General features: G+C 39.0%; 1 protein-coding gene across 3 annotated transcripts in view; it reads left to right on the forward strand.

Moving 5' to 3' along the window:
- Positions 1 to 365: 365 nt before the first annotated feature.
- The window catches only part of sdk2a (sidekick cell adhesion molecule 2a), a 143,988-nt gene continuing 124,210 nt past the window's right edge, over positions 366 to 20,143 (forward strand). For all 3 annotated transcript variants that reach the window (XM_079873527.1, XM_079873528.1, XM_079873529.1), the window contains exon 1: positions 366 to 1,141. In XM_079873527.1, coding sequence (XP_079729653.1) covers positions 1,000 to 1,141 — 142 coding nt within the window. In that variant the 5' untranslated portion in view covers positions 366 to 999. The remainder of the gene's footprint in view (positions 1,142 to 20,143) is intronic.

The raw sequence follows: 20,143 nt of genomic DNA on the forward strand, positions 1-20,143 counted from the left end.
TGGATCTGTTCGGAATTTAAAACCAGATTTGTGTCCTCGGGATCAAAGCTTACACTGAGCCTGCGGTCTCAGGGAGAGATAGAGAGAGCACTAATAATATTGTTGCTCTTGGAGTTCGAACTCTCTTGGCAAACAGAGAACTTGCTCTGAGGAGTTATAACACTGACATCCTGATAATTGTGGACCGCTTGAACTATGCTCGCAAATCTATATTAGGCTAATACATAAAATGTTCAATCAGAGCTAGTTTGAGTTATAAACCCTTGATATTTTCCTAAACATGGTCTCGCCGCAGCATGAATAATGACCAAACTTTCAATAATGATCGATGGATACCTATATTACGAACATGTCGTAATAAGAAGATGCAGTTCGCTCATCCGCCGCGTGGTGGCGACATCCCGCAGTAAAGGAGTTCTTCCTTAGTCCTGAGTTGTCGGGCACTCATACATTGTTGCTCGCAGTACTGAAAGGACACGGACACTGAATTTAGGGGAATACATCCAAGATACCGGACGGAATATTTCCTCATCGAGACTCCACTACTTCAGCCTTTACTTTTCTCGACCACTGGATTTAAAGTGTCTCTTTGCAGGGCATCCACTTTGAGAGATGCCTCATGACGCGCAGAGATGCAGCGGGGTCGATTCACTCCTTTGAACGCAAATGACTGAATTCACCTGAACCCACTCCTGAAAGGTTTCCGAGATTAAAAATTTGGCATTTTGTTCTTATTGCCTAACTTTTTTTTGTGGATAAACCTAAATAAATAACCAAAAGACTTAACAAAAAATAGAATGATTGTCAGCTGAATTTGTGCTGTTTATGCTGTTACAGTTCATAAACTTTGCTTCATCAGACTTTGCAGCAGTTTAGTGGTCTCTGACGGGTATAGATTGATTTATAGACTCCTCCTTATTAAGCGCTGGTTTTGGACGCGCGTGAGCAGCGCGCTCAGTGTCTCGCATTGCTCTTTGGAAACCGGGACTACGGCGCAACATGTATCCAGCGCGGCGCTGGCGAACGCGTGCTGCGGACTCACAGCCGTGTCGGAGCATCATGTCAAGGCGCGCGTTAACTCTGAAGTGGGGCGCCGGATGGATTCTGATGTTTTCATTCATGAATAACACTTGGGCGCAAGGTAAGAGTCTCCGATTTTATAGTGGCCCCTGAGACTCAGCGCTCACAAGGCAGTGTGATGTGTGGGATTTATGGAAAGAACCCAAAAGGAATGCTAATGGAATTTCAGTCACAATTTGGAACCAGCTCTAGTGGGATCCAACAGGAACCCCGTATGAATCCTGTTAGAATTAAACCAATCATTCATCGATGAACTAAAATTTCCAGATTATTTTGAAGATTTCATCTCATGCAGATTTTAAGGCTAGTTCTAAATTATGACATAAATGTTATTAGTATTTCTTTTTGGAACGAGTCTTTATTTAACAGTGAAGTTTGGAATATGATATTTGCTGTTGAATAGGTGTTAACCTAGATGTGATTGAAATAATACCCTGTGGTCTCTATATGACCAACATGCCCCATCACTTGTAGAGCAATCCCATGGGATGGAGAGAAAGAATCCAGCACTAATACTGCACATTACAGTGCATTTCTAGGATTTACTACACCACACCTACACAATGGGTAAAGTTTGAAAAGAGAGGTCTGTTCAGAGAATGAAACATATATCTCAGTTCATCTGTGATCAGATCATAGAAAATGCCAAATGCAATAATGGATGCAAGCTTTTTCAAGCTATGTCATGTATCTTGTTGAATGAAAATCATATTATCTCATATATCTTATTTCAATTATCATGCTTTCTTGCCCACTTAGGCGGAAATACAACGATTTTGCTAACATTTGGCCAATTTGAGATTATCTGCTAAGAACTGTACTTTAGGCAGAATTAACATAGATGGTAATTCCACCATGTCAGTTCTTAAAGTTCAAAATCTACAAAGCGCCTTGTAGGATAAAGCATATTTCCGTTTTGTTTTTATTTGTTAGAAAAATTCTGAGTAAAATAATTAATTACTATATTAATTATTTTGAGTAAAAGTATATATATATATATATATATATATACTACGTCCTGTACTTTTATATGTACTTTTACTCAATTAATATGGAATGTGTGTGTGTGTGTGCGTGCTTGTTTGTGTCCTGTATTCTGAATCTGGTTTGAAATGACAACTGTTGACATGACCATCCCTAAAAGGGTCCACAATTATAACAATTAATGTCAATAAATAATCAAATATGCCTATATAAAATAAAACATCAGAATATGAGAATGTATGTTGCTTTAAATTGACTTGAAGAGCAACTAAACCAACAATTTAATTGCATCAATATCCCATCCGTCTCCCTGACTGTCATACCATCGCTTGTTCGTCCAGTTGGTTCCTGAGGGTATTTTACCTTTTGACAAGGTGTTCTGCTCTGTCCACGGGGTGCATTTCTCATCTATTAACTGCTGTAAAAAAATGGCCCTGACATCCGTAGGAAGATGGCTGATATACAGCCCAGTGATCCATCCTGTTTGACAGATCTTAAAGTACTGGCACTGGTGATTCATTCACTGTGAAGAGGCTTGGATTGCATCTGATCATTACAATGCCCTAAGCATTGGACTGCTAAAAGCAGCATAATCCTTGAGCATGTCAGCCTTTGAACAAGCCACATTGGGGTATAAACGACCCCCTATCTAATCTAAGAAGCTTTCAGCCGTCCCCTATTATGCATGGCACAGTGTTTGCTGACACTTTTAAGCATCCTGTCATGGAGCATACGCATACATTAGCACGCTATAGACAAGGTCTGTCCGGTGTTTGTTTAGCGCTGTTCAGGACTGCATTGTTTTTCATCGTATTGATTAGATCCCTGTTTTCATCCTTAAGTGTACTTCCAATGCCCTTGGACAGCTTTAAGGGAGCTTAGCGGTAACTAAAAGGAAACCCAGCACTTTGGTCAATGGGTAGAAAAGGCTTTCTGATCCCCTTTCACCTCAAGTCTTTCTCTGGTGATCAATTGCTCGGCTCCACTTGAAGCTGCCAGACTTTGCAGCCCCGAATGACCAAATAGGTGCAGTCACAGAGGGTAGCTAGAAGAAGAAGCAGCAGTCGCAAGGCTCTTTCTTTCACGGAGGGTGGCATCAACCCACCATCGGGTAGCAGCGAGCCTCTGATGCCCAAAGTTCCCCCCACGGGGCCGCCGCCGTATTTGTTCTGAAGCTTCCCGCTAATGAGTATCAGCGTGACTGACACGCAGGGTATATAGCAGAATGAGTTCAGTCATCCTTGCGGAGCGTGGGGAACACAGAGTATTCCATAAATTAGGAAGGCTCTGAAGCTGAAGGGGTCTCTGGAGACGAGGAGGTGTCATGTGCTTGTTTTTTCCCATCCAAAGGCTGAATATGTTTCTCGTGCTGCGTTTAATAGCGATCAGGGCTCTAATTCCACCTGGATGCCTGATAGAGTCCGCAAAAAGAGACGGCTCCTGCAGTGTGACACTTATTTTGCGCTCATTGAAAAGCAGAAACCCTCCTTGTGAGGTTATCCACCTTCAGAGTGTGCGACCAATAAACCAGTGCACAAATGCTTTTCGAACACTTGAAGAAAAGTGTCAGTATTAGTTGTCAAAAAGTCGGTACTGAAATGAAAAAAATGTGACGATACCGTGACTTGAGCGCTGTTGAACGGATTCTTAAACACCTCTGATTGGCCATTGTGTTGACATTAGGGATTGACACATTGATATATTAGGGATCTGCTGATAGATGCCCGCTTTCAGACACCCCCGTGTGTATCTGTGTTAGCGCTCGATGAAGAGCGTCAAAACAAAATGTTTTTGCAGCGTTGATCATTTTAGCCAATCACAGACATATATGTTGAGCTCGTCAACACGATGGCCAATCAGATACATATATTTTGAGCGTGTCAACACAGTGGCCAAACAGAGGTGTTTAAGAATCCGTTTAACAGCGCTCATAATGCTAGAGGGAAATTCTGGTATCGTCACTTTTTTATAATTTCAGTACCAACTTGGTACCGAAGTCGGTACTTTTTGACATCTCTAGTCAGTATGCCCAAGAATATATGTATTGTGTGGGGGGTAACGCATTACAAGTAACACTAGTTCTGTTATCAGATTACTTTTTCCAAGTAACTAGTAAAGTAACACATTATGTTAAAATGTACAAGAAAATATCTGAGTTATTTTTTTAAATGATGTTTTATTAACAAGGTTCGGGAGGAGCACGTTCAGATAATTAACACAAGTGGAGAGCACTCAGCAATCAATGGTAAGAGGTGTATATATACTCAGCAGTCTCACCTCATTCCATTGACAGTTTTTGCAGCATCCCTCCACCACCCCTTCTCCACGCTTCTAGTCCTAAGCACTTACATACGGGGGGAGTACTCTGGGTTCGGGCCGAACTCCGAGCTCGGAGCCCTCCCTCCGGACAGCACGCCAAATACGCATTAAACTTTACCCCTTCAAATTATATGTAAGTGTGAACTCGTGAAATAAGAAAAGAAACAAGCAAGCCCAGCCCAAATGAAAAAAGGCAATGTAACACATTACTTTCCATAAAAAGCTATCACAATTAGTTACTTTTTTAGGGTGTAACACGCTATTGTTACGCATTACTTTTAAAAGCAACTTTCCCCAACACTGTGTGTGTGTGTATTTCCTTGGATTTTGAATCAATCCTTACTGTTATATTGCAATTTTGAAACAATGTCTTTGTGGCATTTTGTTGCATCATTTGACAGCTGTCAGCCATCTTTAAATCTTCTGATTATATTTGATAATCCTCCATGCTTACAAAAATGAATTCGGGTGGAATCCACATCTTTATGCGATTAAAACTGCCTGCACTGTTGTTTAAGCTGGATAATGCACGCAGGCATATGTCAAGACGTCGACCGCCAGTCATTCATACACGTCGACTGAGTCATGCAAATAAGGAGGGTCTGACCCATTTGCCTTAAAAGCCTTAGGAAATTCAAGCCACAGTCGCGTTTCAAGTTCAAATTCGCCACCGTGCGGATGTTCCCCTCCTTTGAGGGCACTAGTAAAGCTTGTTCCCATATGAACACATGGGACTCGAGCGCTGTTTTTGATGTCCCAGATGGGCCATAATGAGCATGGAAGACCACAGCTCCAGATGCCCTGTCATAATTATGCGCCCGTGCACCAGTTGCTTCATATTTATCTGTACGCGCCGTGACACTTATTTAATTAAACGTCTTGGAAGCAAGGTCCCGGCATGGCAGCAGATGTCTCGTGAATTTTTGACAAAACGCATGCCGTTGTCTGCGAGCTCTAGCTGCGACAGCCCCAGCACACGGCCCCCGCAGGTAAAACAGACTGACAGCCCAGCTCCTGTTATCCCATGCCGTCTACATGCTAGCTCTTCCTCGTTCCTCGCCACTGCAGTCTGCTGATGTTTATTCATACAGTCAGTAGACTGAGGAATGAATAAACGGCTCAAAACGAGGCACGTCGACCTCTGCAAGGCTCCGTCTGGTTTTTTCATTACTGGATGTCAAACTTTTCTTCCTATCGGAGCGGTGGCTCACGTTAATCTGCCTCGAGACCAAATGCGATTGTAGCCTAATATTAGAGAACCTGTAGACTGACTGTGCGGAGCCTGTATCTCGCTCCAGGAGGCTTTTAAACGGACTCGTTCGAGCGGTAAAACTGTTTGGATAGTGCAGAATGGAAATATAATCAGATAAGTTTAGACTTTAGGGCCCCTGCCTAGTAATTGCAGTGAGCCTGAGGGGGTATGACTGTCAGTGTTAGTGTGGGGCCAACGAGAGTCAGATCTAGCATTGCATCCATGAATCCCGGCTTCTAATGCAGTCCCAGAGGAGATCCGACTGCTATCTGTTCGCTGCGAGCACACGTAAGAGCCTGTTTCATTATTCTGCCGCAAATGAATGTCTTTTCACATTACGCCTCTGGAATGGCATTGTTACCAGGCCTTGCGCGATTCTGTCTCAGTCGTCAGTTGGGTGGAAATAAGGATTAATTCATAAAGCTTTTTAAAATTCTGTGTTAAACCGAATTTCTACAAACATCATTTGGCTCCGGAATCTCAGGCTGGCTCCAATCAGTAAGGAAGCAGTTTCTGCCAACGACCAGCTGCTGCTCGCTTGATGATGATAATGAGAATCCTTCAGTTTTGTAATCGGTTGCTCTCTTAATACTGCTGCAGTTTTACTACAACATTATTTATGTAGAGAGCATATCTGTTTGTTCACAATTGCTACAACAAAGTGCTTTAACTCACAGATTCAGCGTGTATCACATTCAATCAGATACTAGTACAGCACTTGAAGGTTGACTCTGGTTATGTGGGTTGAAGAAGTGTAGTGTTTATATAATAGTCAATGTATCCATGAAATACAAGGACTGGTCTTCTGGTGCTGATAATGAGGCCTTGTCCACACAAATAAGTTCATTTCCTCTTCGTTTTGGCCTTCCGTCCACATTGAGATGGCATTTTTGTCTACAAAGATGGAGCTTTTTGAAAATGCTCTTCAATACATTTGAAAATGGTGTTTTCCTGTAGTGTGGACTGTGAAAACGGAGGCATTTGAAAATAATGTTTAGTCATGTGACGTATATTATATCCATAGATATCTATAGTTATACCGGCATTGTTGTGTCTGCTATATACTTTCATAGTGTTGCTAAAGAGAAATGCTTATTTGTACAGTCCTCTTATTGCATTCCTGCAAAGATGACTGAAAATGTACTCGCGGCAAAACATCATGACAATTGCGTTTTAGACCATGAGATTTTGAATGCAACCTGGATGCAACACTGAGTGCTGTGATATTTTGCTAATAAAATGTTCGTGCCAGAAGAATAGCATGATAACTTTATAATGTCTGCTCTCTCTGAATCATCTTGTGAACTTTTGATATGTTTTACACATGCGCAATATGGTTTTTAAGCATTTTCAGATGTTTCAATGTGGATGAAAAGCTTCAAATTGGAAAAAGCTTGGTACACGTGGATTGCCAGATGTGCGCCGGATCTGGGCTGACACTATGTTTCTGTCTGGGTAGAGTTTTGAAATGAAAACGGCGTTTTCAAACGTGTCCGGATTAATGTAGACGTAGCCTGAGTTACATTTTAATTTTGCTATGTTTTTTTTTTCACCCTCTTGACAAGACCATCATTGCATATTGTGCTTTGAACACTGGTCTCCATTGTGGGATATTGACATCAAGATGTCTTTGTGTGTCGGTCACGGATTGGCCGCACATTTAACATGGACTTGAGTTAATAAATGCACTCACACACACAGAGATTGTTTACTGACATTAGAGTTTATTATGATTATCGATCAAAAAGAGTGAATGAAATACCTGTTGTCTTTATGCAGCATTGTTTGTCCCGTAATTTTAGAGGTCCGATGGGGAAACGGTGGCGGGAATCTAGATTGGAATCTACCACTTATTAATTGAGCATGGGTGTTTTAGGGACAATGCGGCCGAGTTGCTTCTGTTACTTCCTGTTTAATGTATTGAATATGATATCAACTGTTGCATAAGAGAGTAGATTATCTATTTTGAACAGTATGACAAAATGTTTCTTCTAGACTCTCTATTTATGGGAAAATGTGTAAAGTGTTGTATGTGAGTTTGTCCCTCCCCATGGTGTAATGGTGCTGGCCGCCAGTATAAATGTGCTCATTTGTGTTAGTCTGTATTGGTGGCTGCAGTGGAGAGTGTGTACTTTGTTGATTTGTGTTTTTTGTGTTGTTTTTGAGGAAGTTATTTTTTGGAAAATTAGCATTTGGTATTATTGCTTTTGACTCTAATTTGGATGTTTTTGGATAAGTTTTTTCCCTTTTTTGTTTATTTTTCCCATTAATGTTATATATTTGGGTTAGTTTTTTTTTTTTTTAATGATTTTGCACATTTGAATAAATATTTATACTTCAGACTTTTTGTATTCACTCTGCCTGTTTAATTGGGCCACCCATTTTTTTATTTTTATTACTGGGTTCCTATTACACTTTGGTCAAAAGGCTTGGTTTACAAGCTAGACTCGCACCAAACCAGCATAGAAATCATGCTGGTCTAAACTGGTCTTGCCTGCAAGGTTTAATTTTGAGAGTTTTGTATCTGACCATTGAAATGTGTGAACGATTAGTGACATTAATGAAATTAGAAAATGAGATGCCATACAAGCTATCACCAAGTCCCCAGAAAATGAAATTCTGAATGCTGTAGAAAATACACCACCATTTAAAAAAAAAAAAAAAAACTGGTCTTCTGTCAAGACTCACTGTGTGTGTGTGCATATTTGCATGAGTGAGATATTTATTTCTAGTGTACCCATTCAAAACATCTCTTCCACTGTTCTCTTCCAAGTCAAATTAAAATGAATAATCACAGTTTACTTAAGTGTAATGTTTGGCAGGCTGCTAAATTGCCTGCTGTTGGTGCAAATTTGCCTGTGGAAAATAAAGTAAACAAAACTTTCCACGACTGTTATGATTTGATCTGGTTGTATTTTCATCATGCATATTATATTTTCTAAAACGTTTTTAATATTGAACAAATACTCCCTACGCACACGTGTGAATGGTTGCAGATAGGTGCATTGGACAAGGAATATTTCAAAGGGAGTAGAAAAAGAAATGGCTGGTGAAGGTCACGTTTTGTGCTTGCCCACAATATCATTCAACCCGATTTATTCTTTAATGACAACACAAATACAAAACTGATCCGGTTTACTTTCAGAATTCGTACAATTCTGTTTCGCAGGCAAAACATTTGATATTTAAGGTGGGTCGAAACAGAAGCTGAATGCTATAAGATTGAATGCTTTGAGGAGAGGGATGTCAATAATGAAATTCCTGCCTTTGGTGAAAACTCATTATTTCAGGGCTAGTTTAAATAAAAGAGCATCAGCTTGAGTGAATTTGGTTTTCATTTTCTGGTTGTTTACTGCAACTGAGAGGGGGGAATGCTAGTGGTATTATAGGCTTAATAAACGCTCTGCATGTGCATTTGCTTCAAGGAAATTTGCTAAGAACTCGGGGCAAATTTTGCACAAGTCAAAATGGAAATGGCTGGTGTGTGTGTCCTTATGAAGTCATTATGTAGTGAAGGTTCTTTCTGAATAGCCTCGATGTACAATGAACGCCTCCTAAAGAGACCTTGGCAACTGACTTGCTTAGCATCGAAATGAAATTAGCAAATCTTTCAAAGCGATCTTGTCATGGAAAAAGTGCTTTGGAAAGGAGAAAATGTGATGAAATTCTGACAAAGTGTCATTTTCCTGCTGCATACAAGCTTGTTTCAAGCCTCTGGGCTGTTTCGGTGTCAACATTTAAACAACAGAAAGCTTGACTGAAGGGAAACAGCAGCTAGAAACAAAGCCCTCTACATCTTTTCCCTTATTCAGCTTCATCCTCCTGGGAAACTAGGAGTGCATTCTTGTGTTGTGAATAAAATAGCAAAGTGGCAACACGACCGTATGATAGAGACATTGATAGAAAGATTGAAAAGGGGGGCTATGTGGGAAGAGGAAAGCAAAAAGAGATGCAAGCCTCATTTTTTTTTTCTTCTTCTGAAAAGCTCCGGCGCTGTGAACCCATTTTATGTGCACAAAAGACTGAGCTCTGTTGTTCTGGCCGTACGTGCTCAAAAAAAGGTGTTCAATCCAAGCCCTACCAATCACAACATGGATAATTTTACCCATAAAACAATCTTCTGCTCTCCATTCATCAGAGCTCTTTCTCTCAGTAACAAAAAAAAGCTCTCAACGCAGAGCAGTGCTGCGAATTGTGAGTAGCCTTTTGCAGATTTCAGGATTTTCGCCTTAAAGATCCTGTGAAATTGGAGTTTTGTGGATTTTAGTCCATGTCTGTTAGCTTTGAGGGTGTCTACACTCTATACGCTGCTATATTACTAAAAGTTTACCAAACAAACTTTTTATTAGTAGATAAGTGAGCTTCACATTTACAGTCTTTCACTTACGAGAAAATGGACCAAAAAATAACTCATCTTGCACTCATAGGCGTACAATGATGTTTTAGTGCCATGTTAAAATGAAAGATTTGAAAATAAACAAATCCATCCATCCATCCATCCATCCATCCATCCATCCATCCATCCATCCATCCATTCAGTATGGTGTCTAAAACATTTTTTAATATAGAACAAACAACAGGACCTCTGATTTATTTGGTTGCATTATAGTTTTTCTCAGAATGCAAGTATACTGGAATTTTCAATGTCTTTCAGCAATTCTTTTCCCCCCAATTCAGATTCTTTTTGCCCCCCCCCCCCCCCCCCCCCAAAAAAAAAGTATTTTGACGGAGCCCCTCGATATGTCCTTAACCAAAAAATATGGACCTTACTGTAGTCAGATAAGCGTCGTTACGAAATGACCTATTTTGGATCCCGAGTGCAGATCCACAATCCGAACAAGTCTCCGTATGACCTTCCAACAGGAGCTTGGCATAAGTGCCTGGACATTTAAGTCTACGAGGGACAGGAAGACATTTCTGAAAGTGCGGCGCACCCATCGTGGCTGTGGATGGAAATGTTTCAGATTGAGAAGTTGCCTCTCGTCCCTTCACCCCCCCCTCCTCCCCATCCTTTGGCAGTCCGCCTGGACGTTTGCCTGGCTGGGAGCCGCTGGCTGCATCTCAATGCCTTGTGCTGGGTATTGATTAGGACAAACGCTGAGCTCTCCCCACCAGCCCAGACTAAGGCTCGTGCGAGAATGTGTGGCTTTTTGATGTCACTTGTGTTTCTCTTTCTTCCATCTCGTCTGCGCTTCTTCAAATGCTAGCGACGTAGTGAGCCGTCTCTTGCGCTTGATGTTTCTTTGCATCGCACCTTCCTTGCAAAACAAATCGACTGCTGCTTTGAGGTGGAAACTCACGAGCCCCCGGTGTGTTTCTGAAACTGGTGCGTGTGTGTTCACACACGTGTGTGAGTAGGCCTATACTTGTACAAGGCATGCAGAAAATATTTAAATGTTGTTTTTCACTCGCAGTCGCTACAACAGTACTTCCACTCAAAGGTTTGTTACTTATCATGCAAAGTCACGGAATTAAAGGGGAAAGTTCACCCCAAAAACGAAAATCCTGTTATTATTAACTCACCCTTATGTTGTTCTAAACCCACATGCTGTTCAGTGGAAATTTAGAATTTTCATGCACTCATTTGCATACAACAAGATTTCATAGTAACTGTATCAAGCTCCAAAAAGCATCATAAAAGCAGGCCATATGACGCTATAATCCAAGTCTTATGAAGTCATATGTGAGGAACAGACTGAAATTAAGGTTATTATTCACTCATAATTTTCTCACCTATCATACAGCTTCAGAAGACTTTTTTTGAAAAATTTCTCAAAAGTCCATACTAATACTAGTGAAACGCAACATAGCAGTTTCAATGTGCAATATTATGCTTTTGTTTAAAAAAAAGTGAAGTATTAATATAAATATTAACCACGTTTAGCCTGCGAGTTTTTCTTAATTAAGTAAACGCTGAACATTAAACCTAAAATAAATCTTAAAAAGTCAAATGTTTTCAAGTAATTATTCAAAGTCAGTTATAAAGAACATTTTTTGGTATAATCTTCACTGCACAATATTAAATAAAACATTCATTATTGTTGATTCTTTAAATTAAAGGACTTATTAAAGCTACTAAAGATATCCATCATTTTCTTAACAATATTGTTTAATTAATATTGATGATGATGACGACATAAAAAAAGCTTGTTAGACTGCAAATAAATGGCCATTTTATTTAATTTTTCACTGTGAACTATCATTAAAAAAAGAGCTGTGTAGAGAATCTCCAAAAAGTCTGTGTAAATAAATAACGGCTTTTTTTTTCATGAGCTGTTCCTTCAAGTGGAATGGCCTTCCACTTAGGGAGATGCAAATTTTTATTAAATACAAATTTATTTCTAATATACATACAATGAATGATTGATCTCCTCAAACAGGAAATGAATTGCCTTGGGAAATGACATTTGGTTTTGTTTTGCTTTTCTCCGCTGGGCACTAATTGTGAGTGTCTTACAAACTGACCAATTTAATGTGTTAATAGATTAGCGGCATTTAATTTGGACTGTTGTTATTACAATGAGGTACAAGACCCAAGAAAAGTCAATTCCAGCCTGTGCCCTGAATGATTTAGCGAGGGTTAGCGGAGCTAGTGAGGTTAAATGGAAAAACTGTGGTGCATTTCTATTTGCTCCTCTTGCGGTAATGAATACTGACAGAGATAAAAGAGACTGTGTGCAGATATTTATTTTCATTTCAAAGAGGGCAAGAAAGCAGACTCTAATAAAAGTCTTCCTTGCCGTGAAACGTCTAAACCGATGCTAAAACACGTGCTTTAAAACAGACGCAGATAATCATGCAGCCACACGCCAACCCTAAATTGCCCCTTAGCTTTCAGTATGAAGCATTTTTTTCCGAGTTCGGTCTTGAAACGTTTCCAGAAGTGTCAGTGTTTCCAGTATTGAGGGAACAGTGTTCACCATGTCCACCATTAGAATCAATTCTGGTCAATAGCAAAGCATGTCTGAAAGAGAGAGTTGCTCTTTGTAAAATAAATCCCTGTCATGTCGGTGCCTGTTTATTAGTGAGATCATACAAAGGAAAAGAAAACACATTTGAGAGAGAGGGAGAGATGAAACGAGACGAGTGCACTGGAGAACAGATATATTTATGCAGTATACAGTATTGCACATCCCAAATTCACCCTTGATCCAATGTAGCTCAGAAAGCCTGTTTGAGCGATTGGCTCTGAAATGGTGTGTTCTGTGTTGTGAGAGGTTTTATACCAAAATTTCAGTAGTGAATTCTGCATTCTTCATTTCAATACCACAGCAAAAATGTGTACGCCGTAGAACACTCGGTATTAATATAAGTAATAATAAATGAAAACATTGGCATTTAGCCTTCAGGTTGTTCTCAGATAAGTAAACATGAGGAAATATTGAAGAGAAGTAAACAATTAGTGATAAAAAAGAACAATGAATCAAATTTGATACATCAGATAACAGCAATCGAACAAAAACAACCAAATTATAAACAGCGTTTGAAAATTCTCACGTAGTCAATTAAACATTTCAAGTATTCAATTAAAAATTCAGAAGTGTTAATTTTTTTTTACAAAAGTATTAAGTATGCTTGATATTTTGAAGTATTAAGTACTGCATGATTATTAAAAACTGTCAGTCAGATCTTTTAGGAGATCAGATCAATACTCTATCCATCCATCCATCCGTCTGTCTCTCTGTTGTGACATTTTTGGGTACTTTTGAGACTCCAATATTTGAAAATACTCTTGTAAGAGTAATTTATTTGGTGTTTCAGTGTGCTCGAAATGCCAGCTTAGACCATCATGAATGTCACATGCAGGGCCGGTTCTAGACATTTGGGGGCCCTATAGGTAAAATTTATGTTGGAGCCATCATGGTTCAATGACTTAATGTCAGTCAGCTGCAGAACAGTTTATTTTCTTCACACACTCAGAAGGTGGGACCCAGTTTGAAAGCACCATTAATTGGAGTAGCATTACAAGTGAGAAACTGTATCCAATGGATAGAGAGCCAAAATATTCGAAAGTAACAGCAAAGCCTTGGTGAGCATAAAATATTATAAAAAAAAAAAAAAAAAATCTTATTGAACCCACAGTTTAATATGTTAATTATGTATAGGCTCAGCCCGCACAATAACATGATCACACAATTAATGGGGTAACATTTTTGATTGACATCCCTATTAAAAGCATCCAGTGCAGAAATCGCCTTCTCGACAGTCCCTCAGTATTAGATTCATCCTTGCCGCAAGCTATTTCATAAAGTGACGGGGACAAAATCTGTCATTCTTCTACCTTTCTCGCAGTTGTACCACGCACTATGTCTTCTAAGGACATTAGGCTTGCATTGAATCTCTATCCATCCGGCTTAGTTATGTTGTCCTTACCTCTCGGCTACATAAGCTCTTCTCTATATACTGTAGTTTGTTTTCTTGTGAATGATCTTGTAGAACTCCCACTCTCTTTGATGCGCTTTGACAAATACATTGAGGGCACATGAAAGGTCACGGAAGGAAGAAACTGAAGCAAGTTCTCCAGATGAAACAAAGAAGTCGCTAGCTGAAGGGAGAGGGTGCTCGCGTCACAGTGAATCAGTGCAGGGCTGGTGATCCGGGTGAAACTCTGTCATCAGGTCTCCACACTGGTCTGCGGGGGCTCTGGATATAGCGGCATCACAAGGACATGTTTCTAAGAAACATCCTTATGTCTCTTTGAGCGCGTTAGGAACGGGCCTGTGAGGACCTTTAAGATGCATACAATGTAGGGGCGAGCGGGGCACAACCTAACGCGGGGCCAGTTGTAACACACTTGTTTTAAATACTTCCACACATGCTAGCATGATGAAACTTAGTGTATTTACTAGTTGCCATATCAACACTATATACAGAAAAGATTGCGCCAAAATTCAGAAATCTTTGGAAAATATCACTGAACATTTATTTAAGAATAGCAAAAGTACATTTTTTACTTGCATTCATTTTTCATCTCTGTTTTTGGTTTTTATTTAAAATGAGACAAATATGATATTATTTGAATCTCCAATCTGTTATTTAAAAGTTGAGATGTTTGTTTAATGCTGATCTCACCAGCAGAAGACACTAGCCGGGTTTAAATCCCCAACCCGAGGCGGGGCATGCTGTCACACTGCGTTACAGTGTGCCCCTATTAGAACTATGATATTATATTCTATACTTTTATGAATTCTATTGAGAAACCATGAGAAAAAGGCGAATAAAGACTGAAAGTCAATGTTCAGAAATGATTATTTATTAATCAAGAAATATTAAAATATTTTCTCAATAAAATACAATTATTAAGTTTTTCATAAAATAATGGCATTTTTTAAGAAAAACTTAATAATTGTATTTTATTGAGAAAATATTTTAATATTTCTTGTATATTTTTTTGATTAGATCAGATTACATTTTAAGATGTAAATATGGTCATGTTACATGTACCCCACCTATGGGGCATGTTGTCACATTTCACTTCCATTCTTTCAGGGCAAATCAAGAAAAAAGTATATGCTGTATTATTGAAATAAAACCACATAATTGTACTAGACATGTGGGAAATTAATTTGGGAAAAATACTCTGAATCCAAAGTAGGTTTACAAAAATGGAGAAAGTCAAAAAGAGTTAGGATGTGCCCCGCTCTCATATAGAATCACATGCGCTACAATGGCTGTTTCCTGCAATTCCTTTGAGAGATTCATCAAAGAAATCCCGTCTTACCAACAACTGCAACAGGCAGAGTGTTTGTTCAAGTATTTTTTGCATCACCAGAAGCTTCAATCAGAATTGCATTAAAGGTATATATTTCATCAGTTCATGCATTCCCTGTGAATCAGACCTATGACCTTAGCATTCCTAGTGTGATTCTACAGGAATAACTAGTTAAGAAGTCTGTTTTGAAGAGCTCTGTATAATTATGAGTTTTATGAATCAACCCGACACCGACCAGAATCCTGAACGGAGATTGATTAATAATAGAAATACTGCACACAGCACATGATCTGAAGTATGTCAGTAACTGCTAGCATGCTAGCACAACATGCTATCAGCTTGCTACAACCTTCTCCAATAAGTTATGTTTTGGATTAAATCCTTGCTACATATTGAATTTAATATATTTCTAAAATAGTTTAGCTAAATTAGTCAACCGCACTATTTATTTATAATTATTCATAAATATTATTTTGTTTTTGGGAGACACACCACATTTTACAGCCAGAACTAACCTTGCTTTGTCATAAAACGGTCATATTATCTGAGACGCACAGTCAAAGGTCAATAAGGGGATCAAAATTCATTTTTATTCAGAAATTACAAACATGCCCATAATATTGTATTCAAGCCACCCCTGGTAAAAAAGAAGTACACTAGCATACTTTTACACTAGAGTACTTATTACAAAAATAATATATTTTAAAAGAACATACAGACACTTAATTTCACGTTAACTGAATTTAAATGAAAATGTATAATAGCATACATTTATATTAAAATTAGTTGAACAGTCTGTCTGTCTATATCTTCTGTTGTTAACAGCAATCCCTGTTAATTTATAAGGATTCCTGGTTAAAAGTTGTATGTTCTCATGACATTGTCGCTCGCCCAAAACAGTACCATATATGCTTGTATGTGACCATATGTACAAAGTCAGAATCGTTGGATTGATGCCCTCCTGATGAATTGTGTTTTTATGTTAGCATTTCATTAGCCGAAGAGGAGCTATCAGCATGAGGCAGACAGAAAGGTGATCTGACAGCTCCCCCCTAACCTGTCTATTGATCCTACAGCCTCATTAAACCTCTTATCCAGTGGCTTTCACACACCCGAGCCTGTCATCGCTCTCAAAGCTGTCAGGGCCCGAGCAACATTCAGATCACACACATACACACACACACAGGCTGCCAGTTTTCGCAAGCAAACATGCAAGACTGTGTTAAAAAAAAAAAAGAAAGAAGAAGCTTTAATCATGGCACAACAGCGAATGGAGAATGTCAGCATGCCCTCCCCGCTCTGAAAGCGTGCTTTATTAAAGGAGTCCTCGGCGAGCGGCCCATGGAGAATGTCGTGTAGAGCTGGAACAAAAGACGGGGATAAAGTCCAGAGAGTGCATCATAAAACACTTCATTAAAACTTTTCACTGGTAATGGAGGAGATGAGATGCAGTTTAACTCCTCGCTGGAGCTTTTTATTTGTGGCTCACGCGACAAATTGAATTGTATTTGGTTGTCATGAGTGTAGAAGGTGACCGGAGGTGTTTGGCATTGCGGTAATTGTTGACGCCGATGAATCAAAGCAATTGTGATCGCAGGAGCAACTTTGGGAATAACCTGAATTGCTTGACTTTGATGAAGAGTGTGATGCAGAGTTCATAAAGCCTTTGGCTAACATCTTGATGTGAACGTCATCTCGGGATCAAATCTGAGGCGGAATTCTAATTTACAAACTATTTAGCATGTCAGGATTATCCTGTCCCATGATAAAAAAATAAAAAAAGCTACAGGGATGACATTTAGTTTAGGGGATGTTTGACATTGTTGAAAGACATTACTGTTTACTACTGTTCATATTACGCTAAAAAGTTTGGGGTCAGGAAATGTTTTTGAAAGAAAGTTCCTCTTAGTCTCTTACACAACAACATTTTCAACTTTTTTAGGCGCCTAGTGCTTCTTTACTAAGTGACATCGCCACCTACTGGCCTGGCATGAATAACACAGCGTCGTTTTCGCAGATTCTTGTGAATGTATTAACTATATATTTCAATATATATTAAAACTTAAATTATTCCTGTGATGCCTGAATTTTCAGCATCATTACTCCAGTCTTCAGTGTCACATGATGCTTCAGAAATCAGTCTAATATGATGATTTGATGCTCAGGAAACATTTCGTATTATTATCAATGTTGAAAACATACCATTTATTTGAAATAGGAATGTAAGAAAGTAAAAGTCTTTACTGTCACTTTTGGTCAAATTAATATTTCCTAGCTGAAGAAATAAATAAATAAATAAATAATTTTTTTATAAGATTATAAAAAATCTTACGGACCTTAAACTTTTGAATGCTAGTGTCATCATTGTTTCTTTGCAATGAGCTCATATGTTGCAATACTGGTGCACTGGTTTATTACACTCTTGAAAGTACCTAATTTAGCGGCACAGTGCATACTTTTCAAAGTATACTTGGGAGACAGTCTGATTGCAACCGGTTGCCATGTCTGCAATCGTTTTTCATGCGCCCATGTGATTCAGCAGCACTAATCTCAGACTGTGTTTGTCAGAGGCCTCACAAGCCTCGTTGCTAATTGCTCTCATTAACAGCCAACACTCACACGCTGCACCCTTCCCTGCAATTAAGACTTTGCAATAGAGATGTTATGAGGTAGAATAATGCAGTGGGTCAAGGAGATAAAGTAACATCTAATTAATTCTCACTTATATTAATGATATCTCATGAAACTTTTGCCCTTGTAGTGTTTTCTTTCCCTTTTTTGAGAAGTCGAAACATGACAGAACAGGGAATAAAAGGTTTCTGTAGTGTTTGTGTGAGTTATTCTTGTGAGATGAACGCGGGATCTGACGGTGAGGTCGCATTTAAGATCTGCTGTAATGAAATGACACTCAAGACTAATGAATATGAAAACATTTATAAAAATAGGCATGAAGCTCCTTGGAGCAAGATATTGGGTGACTGCCACACTGGCTGAGCTTATATGACAAAAGCTTCAGGGATCATGAGGACACAAACACACACACACATGCACAAGTACAATAGACATTATCACCAACTCGAGGACTGAAGGTACTGGAGGTGGTTTCTGGGTATCAAACATATATATATATATATATACAGTATATATATTTTTTTTAGCTGTTTAGAACAGTCTTTTTTGTTTTTCAGACACTAGCCCATCGGCTGTGTTTAACCATTTTAATCTCACAACAATCTAAAACATAATCGACTGGGATACATTTTAAATTTAAACTGCACCTGAAAGGAAATTATAAGAAAATGTAGCAATTCCTGTTGAGATTTCAATTGTGATTACATTTTCAAATGCCTTAGTAATAATTATTATTCTTTTTTATCAAAACAGTTATTCATATTTAACTACTCATATTTATATGACTCCCTGTAAGTGATTACACAGTTTGTAAGTCTCACAAGCCCTAAGTATACATAGTCCGATACCTTTCTTCGTTTGATTGGTGAATCTTTTAATGACTAGTTAATTACAAGAACTGCCTCCGAAGAGTCGTTCGTTTGTGAGCTGCAACACTGGTTACACACGCAGTGCGTTTTGTGTTTTATGTTGTATGCAGCCAGCAAAGACATCACAGTTGAAAGATGTGTTATCAGTTTATTGTTTTTGCTTTCTTTCACAGTGCCCAGTCTTTCTCTCGCATCACATTCAAATCACATTCAAGGTAACTTAAATAATACATAATTTCTTTCGCCTTAGTGCTGTACTATTCAGTGGTGCAGCACCGCAGCTGAAAAACAGCTCAAATGGGACTATTGAAAAGAAAAATAGCCATGTATTCTAATATATATATATACACCAGTTCTTTCTGGTTCTTGAAGCTGAGAGCCTTTTCCAGCCGTGCGATATTCCCCCAGTATCAGCGCTGGAACCGTTTCAATGTTTGTATCACTCCGCTTGCAACATTTATCACAGAGAGTGTCATGGCGGATGAGCAAACCACCATAATTTTACAAATACTATGTATTTTATTTTGTTGTGCCACGGAATGTAGTTTTAAAGTCCCCCTGTAGTCAATAATTTTATCCCTTAAAACTCATCTTTGATCACCAAAATGACACATTTAAACGTTTTTTCCTTGAAAAAAAAAATTCTTCATGCCTTAACATAGCTTGAATGTAAATCTACACCCTTGCCTCATTAGTATACGCATGTTCTATAAATATGCAAATCATTCACACCAGCTCAGAGATCCACTCGTTGATGATCACACATTGACATGATTGGTTACAAGGTAGTTTGTGACGTCAGAAACACCGAGAAGGGTCTGGCTGCAGACCTGCACTTGTATGGCTTTCCGATCGGCTCTTTTATACGCCTTTGCTATGGCGCGCGCCCGTGCCAAAATGAAACATCCGAACGACCGATCGAACGTCAATCCGAACGTCTATAAATCTTTCATTTTGCATTATTTTATACAGGGCTCCATACTGCGACCAAAATTTAAGAGTGTGCAACTGAATTTTACATCCAGTCGCACATGTGCGACCAGTCTTTTTTTTTTTTTTTTTACGTTAAACGTGGAAGGGGCGTGTCAATGAATCCGGAATGTGTGGCAGGCCAATGAGTGTGAGAAGAATATGGAATGGCCACTGTAACTGGCTAATGTGTGGAAGGGGAGGGTCCTAGATATAATCGAGCGCGCGTAAACGTCCGTGGGAAGGAGACGGAGACAAATATCAATGTCACAGACAGACACAGTTGGATGATGATTCAGAGTCAGAGGTTTTATTAGGTGATAAAGG

The sequence above is a fragment of the Squalius cephalus genome (genome assembly GCF_949319135.1).
Source record: "Squalius cephalus genome assembly, chromosome: 1".
Lineage (NCBI taxonomy): Eukaryota > Metazoa > Chordata > Actinopteri > Cypriniformes > Leuciscidae > Squalius > Squalius cephalus.